General features: G+C 51.0%; 2 protein-coding genes across 8 annotated transcripts in view; one reads left to right on the top strand and one right to left on the bottom strand.

The window, feature by feature from the left end:
- The window catches only part of Slc66a1 (solute carrier family 66 member 1), a 14093-nt gene extending 8638 nt beyond the window's left edge, over positions 1-5455 (bottom strand). Inside the window, exons 1-5 of one of the 6 annotated variants that reach the window (XM_029558026.1) lie at positions 5283-5455; positions 3558-3674; positions 3383-3470; positions 1687-1803; positions 304-549 (exon numbers count right to left, since the gene is read on the bottom strand). In XM_029558026.1, coding sequence (XP_029413886.1) covers positions 304-467 — 164 coding nt within the window. In that variant the 5' untranslated portion in view covers positions 468-549; positions 1687-1803; positions 3383-3470; positions 3558-3674; positions 5283-5455. Of the gene's footprint in view, positions 1-303; positions 550-1686; positions 1804-2131; positions 2815-3382; positions 3471-3557; positions 3675-5282 lie in introns of those variants that run through there. The other 5 variants (XM_017795277.2, XM_017795279.2, XM_017795278.2 and 2 more) reach the window with 5 other exon arrangements.
- Positions 5456-5502: 47 nt separating this feature from the next.
- On the top strand, positions 5503-15395 carry LOC103724714 (aflatoxin B1 aldehyde reductase member 2). 2 transcript variants are annotated; one of them, XM_008821832.2, is made up of 7 exons: positions 5503-5851; positions 10048-10235; positions 10410-10514; positions 12428-12524; positions 12785-12884; positions 13384-13513; positions 14982-15395. In XM_008821832.2, exons 1-7 carry the CDS (start codon positions 5530-5532, stop codon positions 15141-15143), a joined length of 1104 nt encoding a protein of 367 aa, XP_008820054.1. In that variant the 5' UTR covers positions 5503-5529; the 3' UTR covers positions 15144-15395. The 2 variants fall into 2 exon arrangements, with proteins under 2 accessions (XP_008820054.1, XP_017650764.2); XM_017795275.2 differs by lacking the exon at positions 10410-10514.
- Positions 15396-15915: the final 520 nt, after the last annotated feature.

Here is a 15915-nt window from a genome sequence, read left to right as displayed (position 1 = left end):
AAGGAAGCCCTGTCTCAAAAAGACCCCCCCCCCAAAAAAAAAAAAAAAAAAAAAAGTAGCAAATACTACTATTTTAGCATCAGCATTGTACAGCATGAGGCTCCCGCCTAGATTCCATGTAACCACCCCACCCCACCCCTAGCAGCAGGCTCTATGTCAGTGAATGTGATTGGGGAAGGGAAGGAGTCTATCTGGCCTGGAATCCAGTTGACCCATGACCAGCCAGGCAGCCCCTCTGTGCAGTACGTGCAACTACTACCCACCCCACAGCCCCACCTGCTCCTGACACACAGCGATACTCACGGGAAGGTGGATGCAGCGAAACAGAGAATGGAAACCAAGCCCAGGCCCACACTGGCCTCGTCCCAGCCATCCTGGGCACATTCGCCAAACACATCCCAGATCCACTGGCTGGAGCCATTGGGGCAGATGGAGAAGTTGCCGATGCCCAGTGTTCTCCAGACCATGGCTGCAGAAGGGCCCCAGCCGGGAAGAAGGTGCAGGTGTATGGATGCCGGCAAGAGTTCCAAGGCTGGTTGAAGGTTTGTTCTAGAGGGAGGAAAAGAGGAAGTCTTCAGTCTTAGGAGGTCCAGTTCCTTCCATGAGCTGTGACCTCAGCTGGCCTGGGCTTCTACACAATGGGAATAATGCCAGGCCCTACCTCTTGTAGCTGCTGTGCCAGCTAAATAAGTTCATCTGCAGAGTAGGTGGGCCTGGGTATCAATGGCATCTTTTGCTATAACTTGTGAATGTGTGGATTTATTTTCCTATGCTGGAAATCAAACCTAGAGCCTTTTACATGCTAGGCTAGAGCTCTATCCCCAGCACTTTTTTTCTGAGACAGGGTCTCACTAATTGCCCAAGCTGGCTTTAATTTTCAATCTTCCTGCTTCAAACAGTCAGTGTCGGGATTACAGGCCTGCACCACCAGGCCCACATCTTTCTTTTTTTTATTTTATTTATTTGGTCTTTTTCAGTCAGGGTCTCCCTATAGCCCCAGCTGGCTTGAAAACTCGATATGAGGACCAGGCTGGCCTCAAACTCACAGTGTTCCTCCTGCCTCTACCTCAGGAGTGCTGGGATTAAAGACATGTACTACCATGCCCAGATAATTTTTTTTATTATTTTTATTTTATGTGTATGAGTGTATTGCCTGCATGTAAGTGCACCTGTGTTGTCCAATGCCTTTGGAGGTCAGAAAAGGGCATCAGATTCCCCTGGAACTGGAGGTATGGACGGTTGTTAGTCATATGGGTGCTGGGAATTGAACCTGGGTCCTGAAAAGAGTAACCAGTGCTCTTAACTACTGAGCCATCACTACAATCCCACTCCCACCCACTTCAATTTTTTTTTTGATACAGGGTCTCCCTGCAGCCCCAGCTGACCTGGAACTCACTATGTAGAGCAGGCTGGCCTTGAACTCACAGAGGTCTGCCTGCCTCTGCCTCCCAAGTGCTGGGACTACAGGCATGCACCACCACGCCCAGCTTCACTTCTATTTCTTTGTCATTACTGTAAATTACTCTGGCAGGATGTCTAAGGCCAGGCCTCACTGGAGGGAAGGCTGCCCCACACATCACTCAGATTCCAGGAATGAGAAGGTAATTCCCAAGGTTGCCCAGGTAACAAGATGGGATGTTGGAGCCATTACCCCTCAAGAACTAGTGAGGCATGCAGGGCACCTACCAGCAAGGAAGTCACAGCCCAAGGCAGGGTATGGCTGATTGCAGAAGCATGCAGAAAGAGTCCCTCCCAGTGGCTGGGCACCCACACAGAGAACAGTCACTCAGCCTGCACAACAACCTAGAGAGAGAAGAGAGGAAGCAAGACCTGGCTGGAGCCATCTCCACCAACCCTGGCATGCATTCACACATTCTGTCCTCCCTCTAGAAGCAGGGATTACTGACATATCCCAGAGGAACCTGAGACCAGACTAGGGAAGTGATCTTCCAAGGCCACCCAGCCAGAAAGCGAAACAGTCAAAACTCCAAAGTAAGAGGCCTCACTGGAGACCCACTGCCTCCAGCACTTCTGTTCAGGGTGCAGAAGCTCCCTTGGTAAAGCTGGCTTCCCCTTTTCTCACTGTGCTGAAAGGGAGTTTCTTCATCCGAACAGACACTTGTTCCAGTACCTTAGTTCCCACTTGTGTCCAGGGGGCAGAGGCCAGACTCCCTGCAGAACAATACCCTGGCTGGACCCAGGACTGCTGAGTGAGCTTGGGGTGACCAGGGAGCATTAGAGATAGAGAGGAAGCAAGTCAGCTTCTTTTCCCAGAAAGCCGAAGCTCTCAACCCTAACATGACTAGTTATGGACAGAGGCCCTGGAGCTGGGGACAAGTGCGCCCGAGATCACTGACTAACCAGCTCACTGAGACAGCGCCAGGGCAGGACACAGAATAACTGAAGAATTCTTCCCTGATCTGTGGCTGGCACAGATGACCATTTGCACAGCTGATGCTGGGAGCAATTACCTGACACCCCGATTTAAAACACGGTGCAGGTAAGAGCTTTGCTTTATCAAGCCCTCTTGTCTACAAGCCACACATACTCCACTGGACTGCACATCCACCACATCCTGCAGATTCCAAACAGACCACTGCAATTTACACACCCATACACTGCCATCCTCAACACCCAGGCAGGGTAGGGAACAGTGTCCCTGTTTTATTGGTGATGTTGAGTGGCCTCTGGCAACTCAACACCTGTCTGAGCCTGTCTATGAGTTGGGGCTAATGACATCCCTCTAAACTACACATATATAGTATAGTGGTGTATACCTTAAATCCCAGGGTGGGAGGCAGAGGCAGGCAGACCTCTGTGAGTTCAAGGTCAGCCTGGTTTACATAGTGAGTTCCAGATTAGCTGAGGCTACAGGGAGACCCTGCCTCAAAAAGACAAAAAATAAAATAAAATAAAAATAATAAACACACATAAAGCCCTCAGCCTTGTGCTGCACCCACAGTTTGAAGATGAGACTCCGTATCTGGACCACCCTGGGGCAGTTCACTCCCTGGTTTCACCAGGTTAAGGAGGAATTGGGGCATGCAGGGATCCTGGGTTTAAGCAGCTCTCCCAGTTTCTTGAAGACTTGCTTTTTTTTTTTTCCTTCAATACCAAGGATTGAACTTGGACTTCATGCATGCTGGTCAAGTGCTCTACCACTGAGCTACATCCTCCATCTTCTTAAATGATTCTGACTGACATGGTTCATTTTGAGAAAGGCAGGCAAGGGACAATGTCTCCTGCCATACCCAGCTCCTCTCCAACTCCAAGCAAAGCCAGGGAGGTATTTCCCTGCAAAGCAGATCCAGCATCCACCAATGGATCAAGTTCACATTCACTGAGGCAAGGCCACAAGCACCCCAGTAACTGCCCTCTTAACTTTATCTTCTGCCTCTGGTCCTCAGTGTCCCAGGCATCTGCACACGCTGGGGGCTTCCTCTAGGAATATCCTTCTCTACCACAAAGGCCTAGTAAAGAGATACCTCCAGTCAGTTCTAAATTGCCCTTTCCAAGAGGCCTTGCAGCCACCACCCCATCTCCCCTGGACCACAGACCTGGAGACTTGTAAGAGTCTTCTTTAACCACTGCTCTTTAGACGCCTGACTCTCCCCTCACCCAGGCTGTGCACTTCCTATTCTCGAGGTCTGTGTTCACTGGATGCACAACAAAGGCTAAGAAAATGTAAAGCAGAGGGGGGAAGCATGATGAAGAGAAAAAAGGTGAAAGAAAGAGAAAAGGGGGCTGGAGAGATGGTTCAGTGGTTAAGAGCACTGGCTGCTCTTGCAGAAAACCTGTGTTTGGTTCTCAGCACCCACATGGTGGCTAACCGTCCATAAATCCAGTTTCAGGAGATCCAACGCCCTCTTCTTATCTCCTCAAGCATTGCATGACACGGGTGCACTTACATCCAAGCAGGCCTTATACTTATACACATAAAATAAAAATAATAAAAAAAAAATTTTAAAGAAGGAAAATATGTGAAATGGTAAAGGGGAGGGGAGGGGAGGGGAGGGGAGGAAAAGGAACAAACATGGAAAGGGGGTGGAGGAGAGGAAAAAGGAGATGGGGGAAGCAGGAAACTTGTGAGCTCAGGGGGCCTAGCGCGGAGGAATAGGTAACCTGCTTGTTGCCTACAATTCCTGGTGCACTGATGCCTAAAATGGGAGAATCAGGAAAGGTACCCACTACTGGACTAACTGCAAAGTTCACTAAGAACCCAGGCCAATCAGACAGCTGGTCAGGTAGCAAATGAACTCAAAGCAATGGTGACAGCATGCACAAGTCCTATGAAGTTCAAACCAGCAAAATTCCCGCATAGACATGAGGAAATGGGTAAGAAATCCGCAACCCAATCTAAGGAACTTTTGGCAACTGATGGCTTCTGGGAGGGGGAGAGGCACTGTCTTACAGGGATGGGACTCTAGGTGGGCCCAGTGGATGGACCCACACTGAAGGACATTTAGGAACACAAATCAGATTCTATAGACCCTGATATATATCAGTACATTAAATTGGGTGGGGGGCAATGGGAGAGGAACAGATAGGGGAGATCTAAATACCATCAAACTATATTGTATAAAAATCTCAAAAGTTCAATTAAAAAAAATTAAAAAAGAACCCAGGCAAACCATTATACAGTCAACCAGTACTATTCGGGGATAGCTATTACTGTTCTCGCTGTGGCCCCCAGGATCACACAGTGGCACTAAGTATATATAAACTGAAGGAGACCTGTGACGGAAGCTGTGCTCGCTCTTCGAACCACCCCACCCCCACCTTCACCTGCACACTCGCGTCCTAAGCCTAGCGTGGGAGGGAGCAGCTTGGGTTCCCTCCCTGCAGACACCAGATGGAAGACCGCGCCGGAGGAGGGACTCGCCTCCACTCCGGGTCTATAAGTCCTTCCTGGTAAGCGCGGGCCGCCTGTTTGTAGGGATAATGACAGGGCAGTCGCTGGGGCAAGCGCCGCGAGGCCCCCGTCCGTCCCCGCCCGAGAAAAACAAGGCAGCCGGAGACCAAGAGGCCGGTCAGCCGGCCAGGTGCAATGGGGACCTGGACCCGGATCCCTAGCCAGGCCGGCCTGAGAGGCCATACTGGATACTCCCGAGGTAAGGGCGAGGACGCCACCGGCTCCCAAGGGCCACCCGGGGGGCACCTTTCCGGGGTCCCGCGCCGCAGGAGGGGACAGGTGCCCGGGAAGGTGCAGAGGCTGCAGGAGGGAGTGCAGAAAAGACGCGGCAGGAAGCCCCGACCCCCAGCCAACCCCCGGGCCCTCTCACCACGATCCGCGATGCGTCTCTGGAACCGGCTTCTGGGTTCAGTACCCGCCGGAGTCAGCTGATCCAGGGCCGAGGCCCCGCCCCGCCCCGGGGACCGCGCCGCTCGGCCTCCTCCGCAGAGCACTTTGCGGACGGTCCCTGGGCGGAGCAGCCACACTTTATCCACGCTCCCTACCCTACGCGACGCTCCGCCCCCCGCGGGGTGTGGACGGAACCCGAGGCCCCCGAGCGCGCAGGCGCAGTCCCCATGCTGAGCGCCGCGGCTCTGGCCGTGGGTTGTGTTGCGGGGCGCTGTGCGCGTCGTTCCTGGCCACCTGGTGCTCGTACGTTCGCCATGTCCTGTACACCGCCTTCCCGGGCCGCCTCGGGCTCCCCGGTGTGGCCCGCCACCGTGCTGGGCACCATGGAGATGGGGCGCCGTATGGATGTGACCTCCAGCGGCGCGTCAGTGCGCGCCTTCCTGGAGCGTGGCCACACCGAGCTGGACACGGCCTTCATGTACTCCGACGGCCAGTCCGAGAGCATCCTGGGCGGCCTGGGGCTCGGGCTGGGCGGCGGCAACTGCAAAGGTAACAGTCGCACCGGGCATCCGCTTTGCACCGTGCAGCACAGTTAAGCCTGTTCCTGGTTGTGCACCGCTCCGGGTCTGCACGCAACAGCTTTGTCCGGCTCCCGGGGCGCGCATATCCGCAACCCTGTGAACCCCAAGCACCTTAGGCACCGGTAGTCCCGAACTACTGAACTGTGTTTCGCCCTACCTGTGCTTCCTCAAGGAGTTGCAGCTGGGGGAAACCGCCCCCCACCCCTCCAGTCTCATCGTGAGTCTGTTCTGGCCCTTTGCCTCCTACCTCCATTGCAACCCCTGCCTCCATTTCAACCAGTTGCCCGTAACAGGCTATATGTCTACCGCCTCCCCGTTTGTTCTCACCACCCCTGCTCGCCAGGAGCACACTTCTCATCCTGGTCATTGATCAGTGCCTAGACTTGTCCTGTACAGTTGCCAGTACCTCCGGATCTTGAGAGCTGTGGCCATCAAGGGCTCCGCCTGAGGGCTGGGGAGAAGCAGTGGAAAGGTGGTGTTGGGGAGAGAGAGGGGCAGACATGGCCCTTCTGTCCACTCTGTGCCAGGCTTTGTTAGTGGGGCTGTAGGGGGGAAAGGACTAACCCACCGAGGGAGCTCTAGGTCCAGGGAGAAATTGATTGTTGGGTAGTGCAGAAGAGAGTAGCTTATAGAGGCCTAGAGAGAGGCAGAGCTCTTAGAACACTGGAGCAGGGCCTCAAAGGGTCAGTAGAAGTTTGCTGGGCATTAGAAGTTGAAGTCTTGGCTGTTGGAAGTTGCAGCTTGACAGAGCAAAGTGGTCTGACAGTGTCATCTGTGGGTATGTGTCACTTGATGGAAGGTGCCTGGTGTGTAGATTGGCCTCGTTGTTTACCCTCCCCTATCCCGGTGGGGCATATCGCCCAGGCCCACACTTCAGAATTCACCTGGCTGAACGTTTTGCTTGTTTCTGAACTTGTTTTTCTTCTCCAGTCCTTCCTTCCTTCTTTAAGTCCACTGGCTCACTAGGCCAAAGTCCTCAGGTCACACCTGAGGCAAAGTTCACATGAGAATACCTGAGGGGCAGTGTGGGAGATGCTGTCTCTTCTCTCCTGTCTTTTCTCTCGTATCCTATGAGACCAGAGGACACCCTTCTGTCCTGATGAGTCCATGTTACCAACTATGAACACAGAATCCATTGCACTATCAGCCCAGAATCAGTTGGGCTTCCCTGCCTGAGAAGGAATAGTGCTGAGTTTACACCTTTGCAGCTGTACAGTAACTGTTATTCTGAGGATCATGGGTCGACAAAGGATGGATGTACAAACTTCTGAGAGTCTGACAGAGATTCTAATTAACCTCTGCCCACCTTGTCTCTCCTTCAGATGATCACTGCCAGGGAGCCACATTTAGACCCCAACATCTCTTCACTAAATTCTCACATAGCACTTTACTGGTCTCCTGCTTTCCAGCCTGCCCGCCTCCCTTGAGTTCCTATAGCCAAGGGATGCCATGTGGCCAGTTCACATCCTGACAAAACCCATGAACTATCAAGTCCAGACTCAATGGGAGTGAGTCTTTGTACCCTTCTCTTGTGTCAAGTCTCACATACTGCCTGGCCTGCAGTTTTGTACTCTTAAAACTCAGAATGCAGACCGGGTGTGGTGGCACACGCCTTTAATCCCAGCACTTGGGAGGCAGAGGCAGGTGGATCTCTGTGATTCCACGCTTGTTTACATAGTGAGTTCCATGACAGCTGGGGCTACAGGGAGACCCTTTCTCAAAAAGAAAAAAAAAAAAAAAAAAAAAAAAAAAAAACTCAGAATGCAGTCTCACACCTGTGTCATGTTGCCTCTCTGACTTTTTTGGCGGGGGGTGAGGGGGTCTTTTTCTCCCTGTAGCCCCAGCTGGCCTGGAACTCACGGTGTAGACCAGGCTGTCGCTGAACTCACAGAGATCTGCCTGCCTCTGCCTCCTGAGTGCTGGGATTAAAGGTGTGTGCCAGCACACCTGGCCTGCCTCTCTAATTTTGTGTTCTTTAAAAAAACTTTGGTCCTCAGCTCAAAAAAAAAAAAAAAAAAAAAAAAAAAGCCAAAAAAGAAAAAAGGCAACTAAAAAAACAAACTTTATGGGCTGGAGAGATGGTTCAGGGGTTAAGAACACTGATTGTTCTTGCAGAAGACCCGTGTTCGCATACCAACACCCACATGGCAGCTAACAACTATCTGTAACTCCCGTTCCAGGGGATCTGACAGTCTCTTCTGTCCTCCATGGGCATTGCACAACACAGGTGCACTTACCCACATGCAGGCACTACACCCATATGCATAAAATAATAATAAAATATTTTAAAAACCCACAAACTTTCTTATGGGGTGTGTATGTGATATGTGGGCATGCATCTGGAGGTCAGAGGACAACATTGTAAAGTTGGTTCTCTCCTTCCAACTTTACATGGGTTCTGGGGATTGAAATCAAGTCATCAGGCTTGAATGCCGAGCACCTCTACCTATTGAGACAGCCCACAGGTCTTACACTACTCCTTTCCTTATTGACTAAGACTCATTCTTGGGGAGTCAGCTTGGGGTTACTGCCTGGCAAAAGCTTGTCTGGGTGCCCAGGGTGGCCTCACTGCCTCCCTTTAGGGCTCTGGTAGCACTGTGTGTGTTTCTTAGCTGCATTCGCTATATGGTAATGACACTGACACCCACTGTACCTTGGGCTCCTGGAGGGCAGAGGCCTGGTGTGTTTAGTTCATCTCTGCACACTCAGTCCCTAGTACACAGCCTGGCACAGCCAGTAACTTGAGGACTAAAGATGGGAACAAGTAAGTGAACATTAAGAACTCACAGTTAAGATATTATTTAGATTGGGGTATGTGAGTATGAGCCAAGTTCAGTGATACACATGTATGAAAATGCCATTAAACCCATTATTGCCAGGCATGTGGTGCATGTCTATAATCCTAGGGTCTGGGAGAAAGAGGCAGAAGGATCAGGAGTTCAAGGTCATCCTTGGCTATATTGTACCTTTGAGGCCAGCTTGAGCAACATGAGGCTCTGTCTCAAGAAACAAAACAATAGCTGGAGATATAACTCACTGGATAGAGTAATTGCCTAGCTAGTGTATATGAAGTCTTGGGTTCAATCCCTAGTCCTGCATAAACCAGGTGTGGTGTTGACACCTGTAATCACAGGAGACAGGATCAGAAGTTAAAGGTCATCCTTGGCTACATCAAGAGTTTGAGGCCAGCCTATGCTACATGAGCGCTTGTTTCTTTCTTTTGGTCTTTTTGAGACAGGGTCTCTCTGTAGCCCCCGCTAGCCTGGAACTCACTGTGTAGAAGGCTGGCCTCGAACTCACAGATGTCCACCTGCCTCTGCCTCTCAAGCGCTGGGAATACTCCATTTTTTAAAAAAAAAAATCTTTTTATTTCTTATTTTCATTTTTGTGTGTATGAATGTATTGCCTGCATTTATAAGTGTACCCATGTCATGCAATGCCTGTGGAGGTCAGAAGTGGGTGTCAGATCCCCTGGAACTAGAGGTATGAACAGTTGTTAGCTGCCATGTGGGTGCTGGGAATCGAACCCAGGTCTTCTGCAAGAGCAGCTATTTCTCTTTTTTTAAATATTTTATTTATTAATTTTTTTTTTTTTTTGGTCTTTTTGAGACAGGGTCTCCCTGTAGCCCCAGCTGTCCTGGAACTCACTATGTAGACCAGGCTGGCCTCGAACTCACAGAGATCCACCTGCCTCTGCCTCCCAAGTGCTGGGACTGAAGGCATGTGCCACCACACCCAGGTAATACTGGAATTAAAAAAAAAAATTTTGTTATTTTTACTTTTATGTGTATGAGTATATTGCCTGCATGCAGGTAGGTGCACCCTTGTCATGCAATGCCTGCGGAGGTCAGAAGAGGGCAGCGGATCCCATGGAACTGGAGTTAACAGACAGTTGTTAGCTACTATGTTGTGCTGGGAATTGAACCCAGGTCCTCTGAAAGAACAGTCAGTGCTCTTAACCACTGAGCCATCTCCAGCCCAACTACCTGGAATTTTAAAGCAGATTATTTAATCCCTGTGGATCTCCATGTGAGGACAGTTGCATTATTACCTCACTATGCAGATTAGGAAATAAGGACTCAGGGAGCTTAAGGAATTTAGGAGAAACACATGGCCAATAAGTGGCTCTAATGAATCTCTTAATCATGACATTCTTCCTGCAAGTCAAAATTGCCACCAAGGCCAACCCTTGGGATGGGAAGTCACTGAAGCCTGACAGTGTCCGGTCCCAATTGGAGACATCATTGAAGCGGCTACAGTGTCCCCAGGTGGACCTCTTCTACTTACACGCACCTGACCACGGCACCCCTGTGGAGGAGACGCTGCAGGCCTGCCACCAGCTGCACCAGGAGGTGAGGGCCCTGAGCTCAGGGAGGTGGGCTCTGCTCCTCTCCTGACCCTGCCAAGACAGTGAGGCTCCAGGCACCCAGGACAGATCTGGATACAGACCCCCTCCCTGACTCCCACTAGTCTCCCCTTCCTGGTCTCCTGGACTGAGCTGGGTTGTGACAGCCTCTCCCCTGCAGGGCAAGTTTGTGGAGCTTGGCCTGTCCAATTATGCCTCCTGGGAGGTGGCTGAGATCTGTACCCTCTGCAAGAGCAATGGCTGGATCCTGCCAACTGTGTACCAGGTGAGGGACACATGATGTGCTGGGGCTGCCCAGGCTCCAGGTTCTAAGGCACTGCTGATCTTGGACTTCCTTGTCCTTTGGACCGTCTCATACCCTCTACATAGCAGTAGCTCCCTAGTCTCTCACTGATGCCCAAACTCCCGAGCCTGGCCAATGGGTATTTGCTCAGTTGTTGCCTAAGTGCACATCTTGCTCTTTTCCTTCCATGCCTGTCCTGCACTTCAGCCTAGAACACCCCTCACTTCCTGGAAGAAGTGCTCAGCTCTTGCTTAGATGACTCTTCTCTGAGAATCCCCTCCCCACACCCCCCAGGATCCTCCACTCTGAACTACAGCTTTATACAGAGTGAACCCTTTGAGGGCCTACTTTGTCTTAGCACCTCCATTTACTGTAATTCTCTGTAATTGGTTTTTGTTGTTGATTTTATTTTTGGTGTACTGGAGGTTGAGCCCAGGACATGTTACATGCTAGGCAAGAACTCTATCATTGGCCTACACCTCAGCCTACTGTCTATATATAATCTCAGTATTTAGCCCTGGCTGGCCTGGAGCTCACTATGTAGATCAGGCTGGCCTCAAACTTGAAGATATCCATCTGTGTCTGCCTCCTAAGTTCTAGGATTAAAGGTGTGTACCAGCACACCTGGCCTACTCTGTGTATGTGTGTCTGTACAATTTTGTTTTGCTTTGTTTTCTGAAACAAAGTCTCCCTGTAATCCCAACTGGCCTGGAACTCGTTATGTAGACCAGGATGGCTTTAATCTCAGAGATCCACCTGCCTCTGCCTCCCAAGTACTGGGTGAGACTAAAGACATTCACCACCACCCTTGGCCTCTACTGTCTATATTTTTAACTTGACTATTATATCTCTTGGAAGCAGAGAATTTGCTAGACTTGCAAGTAGTTGTGTATCCAGCATCCAGCTCATAGAGGAGGCCTATGGATATTGTAGAATGATAATCTAGGCCAGTTTCCCTTCCCTGTACCTGACACCCTCTCCCCATTTGGTAGCACCACTAATGATTTTAGAAATAATTGCTGAAGTCCTGAACTGATGTGGATTTAGAGTTTTTAAAGTGGAAAACTTCAAGTCTGGGATGATAGCACACACATGTAATCCAACACTTGGAAGGCCGAGGCAGGAGGATCACTATAAATTCAAGTCCAGCCCAGGCCAGGCTGCAGAGTGAGACTCACAAAATGAAAACCAGGGCTGGAAGGACAGATGGCTTAGTGGGTAAGAGGGCTTGCTGCACAGCCATGAGCACCTGAATTCTGACCCCCAGTACCCATGTAAAAATCCGGGGTGGCTGTGAGCACCTGTAACCCTGATGCTGTGGGAGGCAGAGACAGCAGCGTTGTTGGGCTTGCTGGCTGCAGCCTAGTCCTCAGCTCAGTGAGAGACTCTAAAGCAAAGAGTGATAGAGCAGGACATCTGACATCTTCCTTTGGCCTCTGCACCTGCATATATGTGCATGTGCCACACACATGTGCATATACCACACACAGAAAAAAATTAAAAAGTGGAGGACTGAGCAGCCCCAAGGTGAAGGCCCATTGCCCTAGCTACTGGGGAGGTAGAGACAGGAGGATCACTTGAGCCCAGGAATTTTCGAACAGCCTGAGGGATATATCAAGATTCTTCTCTTAAAAAAGAAAGACTTCCTGGTGGTACATGCCTTTAATCCCAGTACTTGGGAGGCAGAGGCAGGTGGATCTTTGTGAGTTCAAGGCCAGCCTGGTCTACATAGTGAGTTCTAGGACACCTAGGGCTACAGGGAGACCCTGTCTCAAAAAGACCAAAAAAAAAAATAATAATAATAAAATAAAATTATTTTTAAAAAGAAGGAGGCTGGGTCCCTTCCCTTGATACATCCATGCCACACCTTCTAATGGCCCCTCTCCTTCCTGCAGGGCATGTACAACGCCACCACCCGGCAGGTGGAAAAGGAGCTCTTCCCCTGCCTCAGGAACTTTGGATTGAGGTTCTATGCCTACAACCCTTTGGCTGGTATGAGATGCCATGGGGGCAGACCCTGTGGGTGGGTGGGCATGCCTGACCCATCTCTGCCTGCTGCTGCTCAGGTGGATACCCAGTACAGCCCCTGCAAAATAGCGGAGGGGGTGGGGGGCAGTGTGGAGGCACTAGCAAGAGGCTGGGCTGTGTCTCCCATCCTTCTGGGACCCGTCTTATGCCCCAGTTCAGAGCAGGGAGGGCCCTTGCAGCCTGTGGGAGGAGTCTGGCAGGGTCTGACGTCAGCCTTCCTGCAGGGGGCCTGCTGACGGGCAAGTACAGGTATGAAGACAAGGACGGGAAGCAGCCTGTGGGCCGGTTCTTTGGGAACAACTGGGCTGAGACCTACAGGAACCGGTGAGCTGGGGCTCTGCAGCAGGATGGGTGGGGTGGGAAGTCCCCTTTATCTTCCATGCAGTCCTAGGCTGCCCTCTTGATAAAGCCTCCACTGTTGCCTCCATCTATGTCTCTTGATTCCTATAAGAAATACCAAAACTGAGGATTTCTCGTGTGGACCCCTGTGAGGGAAGGAGAGCCCTCCCCAACCCAGACCATGTGGTCGTATAAGCCATTGCTATTCCTGAGACATCACCAGCCAGGATGGAGAGAGGACCTCGGGTGGAGGCTCAGGGGCCCTTGCAGTAGCTTCTCTATTTTGCTGGGTGAAAGGTGGGCAGTTCTAGGAGTTCTCACAAACAACAAGGTCGCTGATGTCTCTAGTGAAGGAGTCAGAGCCCAGGAAGTTCGAGCCCTCCGTCGGAGGTGCTCCTCTTGTTGCTGCCTTGGTAGGCACTTTGGCCACAGCCCGCAGTGTGACCCAAGGTGCTCAGCCTGTGCCTCTCTTCCCACCACACAGCTTCTGGAAGGAGCACCACTTTGAGGCCATTGCTCTGGTGGAGAAGTCCCTGCAGGCCACCTATGGCGCCAGTGCCCCCAGCATGACCTCGGCCGCCCTGAGGTGGATGTACCACCACTCACAGCTCCAGGTAGTCCATCCAACCCTTTTAAGAGACCCAGAGTTGGCTTTGGGTGGTTTCTAAAGGGAGAGCTTTTTCAAGGGCTGTAAAGTGCTTGCCAGGAAAGCATGAGGTCCTGACTTTAATCCCTAGAACCCACTTAAAAAGCGGAGCATGGTGGTACACACTTGTGAGCCCAGATCTAGGGAGGCAGAAACAGGAGGGTCTCTGAGGCTCACCAACAAGCTAGCCTTGCTTAACCAGCAAGCTGCAGGACCCAGGGAGAGACCCTGCTTCCAGAAACAAGTAGATGTCTGCCCTGAGGAGGAATAACTCCCAAAGTTGACATCTGGCCTCTACACCCACATGCACATGGACACATACATGCGTGCACACACAGCATCTTAAATACCTTCCACTTCATGGCACTCTTGCCTGTGTTCTTTGTTGTCATCTGTGTCTGGCTTCTCAGAGCTTTGCACCTATCACTCAGGACTTAGGAATTATTATTAGCACTATTGATGAACCTGGAGGCCATGTAGTCCTATTAAGGGGCTAGATATCAATGTAAGTTTAGCTCTCAATACATAGGTCCTAGTCCTCCAGTGGGGGCCATATCTTCCTGGTGAAGTTCCTTCAGCTTCAGCCTGAGGCAATGACATAGTGTCTGACACCCATTGAATGTCAGCAAATGGATGCTAAATAAATGGCCCCAGTAATCACACTAAAAATAAAAATGGAGTCTCAGAGAGACAAAATACCTTGGGCATTTACTGAAGATAACTTACTGAGCCTATGTGGATGAGCAGGGAGATGAGGATGTGTGCGTGTGTGTGCGTGCGCACGTGTGTGCACTCATGGAATGCTATCCACAGAGCATTACAGCTGTCATCTTCATCAGAGCAGCGGTGACTTGCTGCTCTTGCAAAAGACTTCTGAGATGGGGTTTGTTGAATGTCCACATTCCCTCATAGAAGGAGGGGACGGAAAGGGCCATTGGGCCCTCACCTGCTATTCCAGCCATTTGTACATAATTCTATCCTAACAGCATGTGGCTTCCTAGTCGTGGGAGGTGCTAGAGCATGTAGACTGTGGAAGGGACTCAGTCTATGCAGCTGGGGGAAGGGTGTCATCCACACTGGGGTGAGACTTCAGTGGTGCCACTTTACTGTCACCCACCCTCCTGCAGGTACCCTGTCATTTATGCTTTCTAAGCCAGATAAACTTGCTGTTTTCCCAAGATGGACTTTGGTGGAATTGTAATTTGGTTGGTCATCAGTGTCCTGTAAAGAGGGAGTAGATTTTTATTTATGTCTATCCAGAGAATTTCAGCAACAGGGAGCAAGGTACGGCATTATACTTGTTCAACTGTCAAAGACACCATCAGTCCTTTCTGTGTGTTTAGGACATACAGGAAGATCCTAAATCTTGCCAGGGGACAGGCAGGGAGGGACCAAATGGCAGAAGTGTGCCCAGATCTGGCCATCTCCCCTTGCAGGGCACCCGTGGTGACGCAGTCATCCTGGGCATGTCCAGCCTGGAACAACTGGAGCAGAACTTGGCTGCCACCGAGGAGGGGCCCCTGGAGCCACCTGTCGTGGACGCCTTTGACCAAGCCTGGCACCTGGTTGCACACGAGTGTCCCAACTACTTCCGCTAGGCCCAGTGTGGCTAGGCTGCCAAGGGCTTTTCTGTGGCCTCTTTGTCATACCTGGCCAGTCTTTGCCTTATGCTGACTGAATGTGGTCTTTTCTGACTGTCTCCATGAACGCAGCGATCTTCTAGATTTCAGCCCTGCTCCCTGTTGCCTTTGTGGTCTGGAAAGCTTGGGGCTGAATCTCCACCAGCATATCCTGTCTGAATAAAGCAGGTGCCTGACCTGGCTGCAGCCCAGCCTGGAGTGAACCTTAAACTGTCTCCTCTGTGCTCACCACCTGCTCCCCTGCCTGGGGAAAGGATGGGACAAGTAGCTGGGGGCTTCAGAGAGCAAAGATGGGGGGGGGTCTCAGGAGCACAGTGCCCTTCTCCTCACCAAGTCGTGATCCAGCCTTACCACTCCAATACACATGACAGAATAAGACTGGGTTTTGTTCACACCTGTAATCCCAACACTTGGGAAGCAGAGGCAGGGGAATTGCTGCAAGTATGAGTCTAGACTGAGCTGCATAGTGAGTTCCGGGCCAGCCAGGGCTTCTTCGTGAGATGCTGTCTCAAAAACAGCAAAACAGAACAAAAATATGATAGGTTAAAGAGCAGTACACCAGCCATAGTGGCACTTGCCTTTAATCCCAGCACTTGGGAGGCAGAGGCAGGCAGATCTCTGAGTTCAAGGCCAGCCTGTTCTCCATAGTGAATCCAGCTGTGGCTACAGGGGGACCTTGTCTCCAAAAGACCAAAAAAAAAAAAACTGTGTACCTTGAATTCTCTTGTTC

This window comes from Nannospalax galili, unplaced genomic scaffold (assembly GCF_000622305.1).
Source record: "Nannospalax galili isolate Female #2095 unplaced genomic scaffold, S.galili_v1.0 scaffold1688, whole genome shotgun sequence".
NCBI classification, from domain to species: domain Eukaryota; kingdom Metazoa; phylum Chordata; class Mammalia; order Rodentia; family Spalacidae; genus Nannospalax; species Nannospalax galili.
This window is presented reverse-complemented; position numbering and strand designations above follow the sequence as displayed.